We start from the raw sequence: 11,288 nt of genomic DNA, 5'->3' as shown, positions 1-11,288 counted from the left end.
CACCGGCTAATGACAACTTGCGCGAATAGGCTTTTCGTCTCATAAATGTAATCCTTTCCATTTAGTTTCTCTTGTTTTCTGTTCAACCTTGCGGGCAAACACTGTTGTCGTTGTTGCTTATTACGTTTAGAACGCTTCACAGACGGCATTGTTTGGATTAGATATCAGGAAGTAGAAACGTGTCACATGACGCGCTGAACCAATCACGTTCTCAGAAATCAACAACAGCCAATGAGATTTCACGCTTAGCATCAAACCCGCCTTTGTATTTCCACGATTGGTTGCTGATACAAATGAAACTATCAGGTTTGGTTGCGATAACATTGCGCTCGAGAGAGAGACCTTTCCAATGATACCTGGGATGACCCGGGCCAGACAAAAGAAACGCTGCGAGACGTTGCGAAAAAATGCTAACTTTTGGTGATTTTAGGAAGAATCTACAGACGCAAACAGACTAAATGAAGTAAAATAAACATCTAAAGGCGTATTTTTGATGTTTTATTTCCACTATTATGAAAGAAGACATGTAATGGAAGCAAACTAGCACAAAATCTCAAATTTGACCAGGCCGTTGAAAAACGATGTTTTCCCGTGTCTCCCCTTAACCCTCGCCAGACCACGCCCGCGCCGGCGCGGGCAATCACATGACTATGTTCCAGAGTCCATAGAATCGAAACGAATGCACCTAAAGTGCTCCGGGCAACTGTTCCCGAAGCTCCAGGCATGAGTCTCTAACATACTTTTGTGTGATGTCAATAGACCAAGGGAAACAACGATTTTAATTTAGATGCATAAATCATATTATTTGTGTGCCTTTACGCGCAGTTTCTATAGCAGGCGTTGCATGTTTTTGATTATCTCTGGCATATTTCGTCCTATTTTGATGCGGTAAAAAATGCCAGAATCGACTGTGTCCCACCTGAGCCAATGGGAGAACGAATACAGCGTCACGTGACCAAAAACTCAGACACTGTTTGAAAGTTCACGCGCTGAATACATGCCGGCTGAAGAGACACGAAGAGACGAGAGATAGAGATATAGAGAGGAGAAGAGAAAGAGAGAAAGAGATATAGAGAGGAGAAGAGAAAGAGAGAAAGATAATTTTATTCTAGCTAGGTTAGTTTTGATTATATATTTGTGTTTTGGAATCGTTTTGTTTTGTTTGTAGCATTTGGTAACGTTACCACAAAAATGGAATGGAAGGTAAATGTCCGTCCGCGTCGAACACTATGCGTCCCTCGAGCGCTCCAGTTCTGCGTCCAAGAGGCTCAAATTGATTTCTTACTGTCCGAGTCTGAAAGTGAGGATGAACAACATGATCTACCGGTAGATGAAGATGAATCGGATGACCCAGATTTTGATCCTCGTCATAGGTAAGAAAGACAGGTGTTTGTTTACTTGTCTGTTTACCTAGCTAGCTACACTTACAATGCCATGGTCAAGTAGTGCTGAGTTGAGTTGCTTTTTGTTGCTTTTGAATTGGTGATGTATGTCAGAAATATTTCTGTTGTCTGGCTTGTAACCTTGTATTTTCCTGTCTATCTTCACAGTGATTATTCGTTCAACTTCAGTGATCCAGACAATGAGCCTTCTGCTAGCACTGGGAGGGGGAGAGGGAGGGGCAAGGGTGCCAAGCCTGCAAGCACTGGCAGTCCTACTGCTACTGTTACTAACAGGAGGTAAGCAAAAACAAGATGTAGCTATTGATAGGTTTTACACATTACATTTATCACTTTCGATCAGAGAGTCTCCTACCTACTACTCCAAGCATAGTGTAAAAAAGTGGCTCATTGAGAACCAACAGTGTCAGCACTGATGTGACCTACCCTTGTCAGTAGCAGGTAGACATAGCCTACCCTTGTCAGTAGCAGGTAGACATAGCCTACCCTTGTCAGTAGCAGGTAGACATAGCCTACCCTTGTCAGTAGCAGGTAGACATAGCCTACCCTTGTCAGTAGCAGGTAGATATAGCCTACCCTTGTCAGTAGCAGGTAGATATAGCCTACCCTTGTCAGTAGCAGGTAGATATAGCCTACCCTTGTCAGTAGCAGGTAGATATAGTGGTGTCTGAGTGAGGGGTGTGTGTGTGTGTGTCATGTGCGAATTAGCAAGAGGGTTTGAGAGAATGAGTCAGTTTTACTCCCTTTGCAAATGTTGTAAATTCTTCTTTCTCTTTTTTTGTCATATAGCACACCTTCAACAGCTGCAAAGGGGAAGCGCAAGCGCCAGACAGACAGGGCAGTGTCTCCGCAAGGCCAAGCCGCAGCAGGAGAGCCCTGGAGAACTGAGGAGGATCCCGACATTACCCCACAGCACCCACAATGGAGGCACACAAGGGATCCAGGACCCCAGGTAGACCTTCATGTGGATTTCACTCCAAAGGAACTCTTCCTGTTGTACTTTTCCACTGACTCAATGCTGACCATTGTCCGAAACACCAACAAGTATGCTTCAGAGCAGACCAAGAGCAAGAAGTACGAGTGGGAAAACATTGATCTAGAGACTCTTTGTCACTTTCTTGGTCTCCTCCTGTACACTTCCATTGTGCACCTGCCATGCCTCCAGGACTACTGGAAAACCAATCACATCATGTCAGTGCCCTTTCCCAGAATGATTATGTCCAGGGACAGATTCAGGAGGATATGGTGGAACATTCACCTCAGTGATCCAGAGAAGGATGTCGCAAACGATCGCCTGAAGGGACAACCACGGTATGACAAGCTGTTTCGCATGAAGCCGCTGTATGAAGAGATCCGCACAGCCTGCATGGCACACTATCATCCAGAGCTGAACCTGTCTATTGATGAGAGAATGGTGGCCACAAAGGCAAAAACAGGTATGACTCAATTCATGAAAGACAAGCCAACACGCTGGGGGATGAAACTATTCGTACTGGCTGACTCTTCCAATGGCTACACCATCAACTTTGAGATGTACACAGGCAAGTCGCACATTCCAACCAGCGAGCATGGAGTCTCTTATGATGCAGTGATGAATCTCATATGTCCGCGGTGGCTGGGGAGTGGATACCATATTTATATGGACAACTGGTACACCAGCCCAAAACTGTTCACTGACCTGCACACCATGAACTACGGAGCCTGCGGCACGTACAGAGAGAACAGGAAGGACATTCCCAGAGGCAGAGAGAATGCCATACCGAAGAACGCAGAGAGAGGCAAACTGAGGTGGATCCGGGAGGGGGCCCTGGTCTTCGTGAAGTGGATGGACACGAAGGTTGTGTCTATCTGCTCCACTCTACATCCTGCTTACACTCTTGGTGACACGATCCCGAGAAAGGTGAAGGAAGATAACATCTGGTCGGTGAAAGATGTGCAATGCCCCACCCCCATCAAAGCTTATAATAAGTTTATGGGTGGAGTTGATCTGTCAGATCAGCTCACAGGGTACTACTCAACCCACCGTAGAGCCGGCCGGTTCTATCGCACAATGTTCCTGCACTTTGTAGATATTGCTACAACGAATGCCTACATCATGCACTGTGAAATCTGTGAGAGAAGAACGCCCAAAGAAACCCCCATGTCCCACAAGGACTTCATCACTGAGCTTGTGGCCGGACTGTGTGGGGTGGAGGTCACAGGAGTTCCCACTCCCACCAACAGGAACGCTCAGCATATTCCTGTGCCCACTGCCACGCCTGAAGAGCTCGCAGAAAACCCGAGCAAGAAGAACACCATCGGGCGCAAGGTGTGCAGGCTCTGCGCAAAAAATGGCGAGAGGAAAGACACTTCCTGGAAGTGCAACGCATGCGATGTGGCCCTCTGCCTCAGTGTTGACAGGAACTGTTTCTTTGAATACCACAACTCCGGTTGACTGTCCTTCTGTCCTACTGACTCTGTTATGGTTCGGGCCGGGTCAGCCCCGGCTCACCCCCTGCTCCCTGTCTGGACCCCCGTTTCTGCCCCGGACCCCCGTTTCTGCCCCGGACCCCCGATTCGCCCCGGACCCCCGATTCGCCCCGGACCCCTGGTTCGCCCCGGACCCCTGGTCCACTCTGCTTGCTCCTGGTCCAGACCCTCGCCCCTGCCCCGGACCCCTGGTTCGCCCTGCTCACCCCCTGATCCCGGCTTGGATTCCTGACCCTGAGCTCCTGTGCCCCATGGACCTTCCTGGCCCCCTCACTAGTCTCACGTCACTCAAGTCCCTCCTCTTGACTTGAGTGACGTGAGACTAGTGAGGGGACAGGTGTCTAGAGCTGGGGCTGGGAGGACACAAACCAACATGGAAGACAAGACAACGAACACAAGACCAAACACACGGAGGTAGAACAAAACCAAGTGACAAAGTGTACAATAGTCTCTGGGGGTAGTGCAGGGGCAGTCACTGGGAGAGGTGCTCAGGGTCCAGGAAGGTCCATGGGGCACAGGAGCTCAGGGTCAGGAATCCAGGCCAGGATCAGGGGGTGAGCAGGGCGAACCAGGGGTCCGGGGCAGGGGCGAGGGTCTGGACCAGGAGCAAGCAGAGTGGACCAGGGGTCCGGGGCGAACCAGGGGTCCGGGGCGAATCGGGGGTCCGGGGCGAATCGGGGGTCCGGGGCAGGGGCGAGGGTCTGGACCAGGAGCAAGCAGAGTGGACCAGGGGTCCGGGGCGAACCAGGGGTCCGGGGCGAATCGGGGGTCCGGGGCAGAAACGGGGGTCCAGACAGGGAGCAGGGGGTGAGCCGGGGATGACCCGGCCCGAACCATAACAGACTCCCCATACGGAAATGAAATATATTGCAATATAATAATATATTTTGAATACATTTGTAATATATTCCGTATGGGTCACTCTGTCCAGTCCAGCTGTATCTGAGAGACACTGCACCTGCTTTACAGTTTGTAGACTATAAATAAAATACCATTTTGCTAATCTGATTTTGTTTATTTCTTGGGAATACAGTATGCAGAGTCCAGTGTACAGCATGTACAATTGAAATATTGTCAGGTCACATATAGCAGTCACTAATTGTCAGGTCAAATACAGCAAGTCCTCACACCCAGAGAATGCAAATCTTATCTAGATCTCTAATTGTAGACATGGTCTGTTGTTGAACAAGTGTTGAAGAAAGGCACAGCTAAAAAGAGGTAAAAACGCCTATGATTATTACATGTTACATGTCAAAATAAGATGGTATATAGCTTGATTTATCTTTATTTGACATCTGTATGTTCATACATACAACCTGTGGGTGCATTTGCACCCTTCCATAGGCTAGAATATCACATTCACATTTTTCAAGTACAAAAAACACACAAAATTTGAATCCGATTTTGAAATTCTTATAGTATAATATACAATATGGTGACAATACAGTAAGTCATAATCAAAAACTGAATGTCAGATCAGGTAGCTGAACATGTCAGGAAAAAATGGTACCAAGCATGGCATGGTACCATGTTGTTAATGTGGTATATGAGGTCAAAATCCTAAGTATGACAAAAACGGCTCAAATAGCCCCAGCCCTCTGAGGGTTAAGCACATAACCAAACTGAACAAAACACTGAACACTACTAGCAGGAGGATAGAAGCAGAATATTGAAAATGATTGTCTGAACTCACAGGCTGGACATCAATGAAGGCCTTGCGAATCTCCAGATTGCTGGGGCGGAAGACTTTACTCCCAACATTGTAGAGCGCAGTTGGGAACAGCACCGACAGCTGCTGTAACGCTGCGACACCTTGTTTGTCTGTAAAATTAAAATGTCAAATGTCTTGCAAATGTGAACTGTCATTGAAATTGTAGTTTCACCACTTCCTTTGTAATTCACCACCTCCCTCAACTTTTCACACAGCTGTGCTAATCTAATTCATGACAGGATGACCTCCAGGAGGTGTTGTATGTTTTGTTAAGCGCGCCTATTATCCAGGTAGGTATTGTTTACATTTTGTACACTGTTAAATCGTAACTGCTAGATTTCCAGTAGCTGGTCGTCTGGGAGACGAAGAAAACAACACCACTCCGCTCTCCTGTGATCCGCCATCGAGCCAGAGGGAGAACAAAGGACCAGTTGCTGGGTGAGTTACGTAGCGGTTTAATGTGTCTTTCTTTCTTTCTAAATTGTATTATTTCCCGCCGTGGGTTAACTATAAGGTTTCCTTTCATTGCTGTTTTGGGCTTTAGGCTGCGTCGTGTTCATTTGGGGTTCTACTGCTAGCTTGCCGCTTGATATCGTCAGTTTGTCTAGCCCCGATGAGATTGTTGCGCTGAAGCATTATTCTGCGAGCGTTTGTTGGCAGATTTCGCTAAAGCATTTTCGATTTCTTCCATCCCCATCTGACACTTAGTGTTAAATTCTAGCTAAGATTCTGGCTCAGCTAGAGGTGTTTGAGATGTCTAGGTTAAGGGAAAAGCCTGTTAATTATATAGATTGGTCTGCTTTTAAGATTCGGGAGAGAGTAGCACGGGAGGGGTTTTGCAGGAAGGAAAGATAAGGAGGTTCAGCAGACTGTCTCTCCGCCATTTCCCCAGCAGAATAACTCTGATTTAAGATTAGATCTGTCCCCCTCGACTCGTTGCCCAATGCTCACATCGTCTGGCCAAGCTATTGTTCCTCCTCCTTCCGCTACTGCTGCTGGGCCCTCACTTCCCACCACTATACGTCCTCAAATTCCTTCTATCTATCCTGTGCCCCCTTCCATTATTGCCTCTGCGCCAACCGATCCTTCTTCCCCGCCCCTGCAGGCGTCTCCGCAATACGATTTAAGAACACCTTTTCCACCTAATGTACTTCCGTGTCCGCACACATCTCCTCTCCATAATATTGTGTCTTTTACGAGACAACGGACTAGACATGAACAGCTCATGAGGGAAGAATTGGCTAAAGCTATATCTGAGGCTAAGGTTAATTTGGAACGACTGCAAACAGCTAGTGATAGTCTGGAGGGACTGCAAATTCAAGCCCCACTGATACGCTGCCCAAATCCTATTTCTCGCCCTTCTCAAGTAGATGATGCAGCTGGCTACGCGGCATGGACTCCAGAGATTAGGGTTTATAGACCGTGGCGTTCTGATGAACTGCATTATGTAGCTAAAACCTTGCCCGATCTGACCAAAGACATTGACAAGTTCGAGAATCTTTTTAACAGTTTAGTTCGAATGTATGAGCCTGACTCGGAGGAAATCGCCATGATCATGCAACAAGTACTTGGGTTAAAATGGGTGGATAAAAGATCCGTTTGATATAACGTTGCCTTTCTCTCATGCCGATTTTACTGGCCAAAACACTGCGCTGTTGAACAGAATCAAAATTCCCTTCCCTAAGAAAATGGACTGGGACCGTATCACGTATTGCAAACATAAATCCGGACAGTTTGAGAGTTTTGGGGAACAGTTAGAGTCAGCCTTCCCCGCACACAGTGGCATGGACAAAGCGAACGCCGATAATAAGAAGATTTTGAAACAACAGTTGATGAATAACTCTCTCTCCTCTTTGTCCGACCAAATTAGGTTGCCACACCTGAGAGTCACTCTTGCGGAAGTTGTTGACCATTTCCGCTATGCGGAACGTCTCCGTGATCACATTCAACGTGATTTGCAAGAGGCGAAAGCGCGTGCAGCCAAATTGCAAGCTGCTCAGTTACGACAGCTGGACAATCAAACTACTGGTGCGAGGTGGAACCAACAACGACCAGAGTGGCGACAGAGAGACAATAGGAAGTGTTCTGGTAGGGTTAGGCGAGGAAAAAGGTATAATCAAAGTGAAGACAGAAACAATTCATGCTTCCATTGTGGTCAGTATGGCCACTGGATTGAACGGTGCCACAGTTACAAGCAAGCTGAAAGAAAGGGAGAATTCTCAGACTTGGGTTTCGGCGCCACCTGCTGGAGTGAACAGCCCACAACAACAGTCATGACTAGGCCAGGAACAGGCAGAGAGTCTAGCTGAGGGATCGTCAGATAGTACAGCTGTACAGGATGAAGAGAAGGTTGTTCATATTTGTCAATACCTTAATCTGCATATAGCACTGCCTAACAACTCAATTATATATTTTTTATGTTTATGTTAAATATCTCATGGTTATAGTTTTCAGGTGCACATTCATCAGTTTGGAGTGTTTTCCGAGGTTTTTTTTTACAGACAACTGTCGTTCCGGGAATGACGGATGAATGCCGAACCTGTCAGAACCAGGAGACGGGCACGGGACCGGAGGTGGAGATGGAGGTTACCGGCCTGCTTCCCTACAGATGGGCGACACCTGTGGTTCGTGGGATGCAGGTCCAACGCCATGTCACCCGACTCACCGTGGGCGACATAAGTATGACATAGGGAAGATTGTCAAACCCAAGAGACCATTTCGTCCGAAGCGTGCCCAATACTCTGTCCTCAAATGCAGAAGAGGGAAGTTTTAGATAATTAATATTTTGTTAATTGTAAATGAAGCGATTTAATTTTAGTGTTATTTTATTTGAGTAATGCATTTTTCCCCCCATCTCTGTTTCACCCTGACTTCAGGGAATTTTCGTTTTCACCCTTGGAGGGCGTTGTTTTGTTGAGACAAGAATGTTTTTTATTTTTTATTTCATGAAATTGCCACAGAATTTCTAAGAACTAAATCCAATTGGTGCGTGAGCAGGTTGATTACTTTGGTCACGTAATAATAATAAAATAATGCACTGCTTGGGACTGTAGGCTACTGCAGAGTCTATCCCTGATTTTGCAGACATAACCCTCATTGGACAAAAGCTAGCTCCCCTTGACAAAATTACATGGACTGTCGAGCCCGACTGGCTCTAACAACGCTTAAACAGAGACTGACCAACGCACCCTGCTTAAGTATTTCTGACTCCAAAAAGACTTGACTCTGTTAACACTAGCAGCGCCAAGCATTTGAAACTTACCAGCTTCGCCGCGGAGTGGGTCAAAAGCCCCCGCAGTCTTTAGAATGGGAGGCTGTTATTGACACACAGTGATTGCTAGATGGCGCTCTTGTGTGTGTTTGTGACACCAAATGCGGCTATATCGGCTTGGGCTACAAATAGATACACCTGTGTAGAATGAAGATGGTCGTGTCTGGGACTACATTTTCCCAAGCCCTATTATCAAATAGAAAGCATATCACTGATAACACTTGAAAAATAACACATTGGCGCAGTATGATGTAGGACTATTCACCTATTGAGCAATTTATGGATGAATTCTATGTTTACTCAGGCCCGGTCGGATTTAGCTAAGCCGCTGGGGTAGGCTTGTGTTGCAGTTTTACCACATTAGTTATTATTTTCGGAATTTGAGCTGAAAGGCATTTTTCTTAACATGTATTATGATCTATAGATATATATTATACGAAATACATATATAATATTTGGGCAGGTTTTTATCGCATTGGGGGGATTTGGAGCACTCATTGGGGCTGGAGCACCGATCTGGCAATCCGGCTTGTTTACATCCGGACGTGAAGTATGTAGCAATATTCTGTGGAGGGCAGTAATAGTTGCATCGACACTGCTGGAAAGCCGTAAGAAGAAGTGATTGAATACATTTTCCGCATGTTTGTTGTATTCTATTTGACATGTTCCTTTGCCTCATTTAGCACCAGCTGCAACAATCTCCTCAAAATCCGTTCTCTCCGTTAGCAGGGCTAATGTTGCACTCAGTAGCTTGTGCTTATTAGCTAGGTTTGGTAAAAAGCTTGTGCAGTGGAGGGGTTCTTTTGGGGGAATTATTGGATTATGCCAGCTAACGTAAGTTCCCAAGCTTGTTTGATAACTATTCGATGCAGTCTGCCAGGCTAGTGCCTGTCGCCGTCATGAATGAGACGGCCCCAGTTTATAGACGGCCCCAGCTTTTGTTAGCTTTTAACTTCAAATTAACGTTTTTGTGTTTTGGGGCCAACTCTTAAAACTAGAAAGTACATTTCCTGGAGAAAATGTGAGGTGGGCCAGCTGCTGCAGCTGTATGTAACAGCTACTGCTAGAACTACTATGGACCAGGCAATCTCCATGCATCCACCGGCGAAGACCGTGCGTCTCTAGCCCAATCAGGGGCTGAGTTGTGGGGTCTGTGGTGTGGACAGTGGCATGGTGGTGAGACTCCGCCCCCTCAGGTCAGAGCTGGTCGAGGACAGTGTACCCCTCTCCGGGCCACCTACCCGCCCGCACCGGTGAAGACCATGTGTCTGTAGCCCACTCGAGGGCTGAGTTGTGGGGCCGTGGCATGGATAGTGGCGTGGGGGTGAGACTCCGCCCCCTCAGGTCAGAGCCAGTCAGGGACAGTGTACCCCTCTCCGGGCCACATACCTGACTCAACCGGTGAAGACCGTGTGTCTCTAGCCCACTCAGGGGCTGAGTTGTGGGGCCCGTGGCGTAGATAGTGGCGTGCTGGTTAGGCCCCGCCCCCTTGGGTCACAGCTAATCGGGGACAGTACAGTGACCTCTGGGCAATTTCCATGCATCCACCAATGAAGACTGTGTCTCTAGCCCACTCAGGGGTTGAGTTGTGGGGCCCGTGGCGTGGATAGTGGCGTGGTGGTGAGACTCCTACCCCTCAGGTCAGAGCCAGTCGGGGACAGTGAACCCCTCTCCGGGCCACCTACCTGACTCCACCATGAAGACCTCCGGGCAGTCTCCTTGCACCCACTGGTGAAGACTGTGTGTCTCTAGCTCAATCAGGGGCTGAGTTGTGGGGTCTGTGGCGTGGTGGTGAGACTCCGCCCGCTTGGTTCAGAGCCAGGCGTGAACAGTGTAGGCCGCACCGGGCTATCCACCTGCCTTCACCAGTGAAGACCGTGTGTCTCCAGCCCACTCAAGGGCTGAGTTGTGGTGTCCGTAACATGTTCAGTGGCGTGGTGGCGAGACTCCGCCCCCTTGGGTCAGAGCCGGTTGCGGACAGTGTAGGCCATGCCGGGCTACCCACCTGCCTTCACCAGTGAAGACCGTGTGTCTCTAGTCACCTCAGAGGCTGTGTTGTGAGGTGCGTGGCGTGGATAGTGGCGTGATGGCGAGACTCCGCCCCCTCCGGTCAGAGCAGGTCGGGGGCAGTGCACTGACATCCGGGAAATCTCCATACACCCAACAGTGAAGACCGTGTGTCTATAGCTCACTCAGGGGCTTAGATGTGGGGACAGTGGCGTGAATAGTGGCGTGGTGACGAGACTCCGCCCCCTCGGGTCAGAGCCGGTCGAGGACAGCGTACTGCTCCCCGGACCACCCACATGCACCCAACCGTGAAAACTGCGTCTTTAGGCAACTCAGGGTCTGAGATGTGGGGACAATGGCGTGGATAGTGGCGAGACTCCGCCCCCTCAGGTCAGAGGTTGTGGGGGGCAGGTCTGTGATTGCCAGGCCA

General features: G+C 48.3%; 1 protein-coding gene across 1 annotated transcript; it reads left to right on the top strand.

Annotated features, from left to right (window-relative positions):
• Window positions 1-1,207: 1,207 nt before the first annotated feature.
• On the top strand, window positions 1,208-3,834 carry LOC311307285 (piggyBac transposable element-derived protein 4-like; the record flags this gene model as incomplete). The annotated part of the gene is made up of 2 exons (XM_084436082.1): window positions 1,208-1,326; window positions 2,190-3,834. The coding sequence occupies 2 exons, from the start codon at window positions 1,208-1,210 to the stop codon at window positions 3,832-3,834; spliced, it is 1,764 nt and encodes a 587-aa protein (XP_084292208.1).
• Window positions 3,835-11,288: the final 7,454 nt, after the last annotated feature.

The sequence above is a fragment of the Borostomias antarcticus genome, assembly GCF_949987555.1.
Source record: "Borostomias antarcticus genome assembly, chromosome: 3".
NCBI lineage: Eukaryota > Metazoa > Chordata > Actinopteri > Stomiiformes > Stomiidae > Borostomias > Borostomias antarcticus.
The sequence above is the reverse complement of the archived record's forward strand: the minus strand, read 5'-3'. Positions and strand labels throughout refer to the sequence as shown.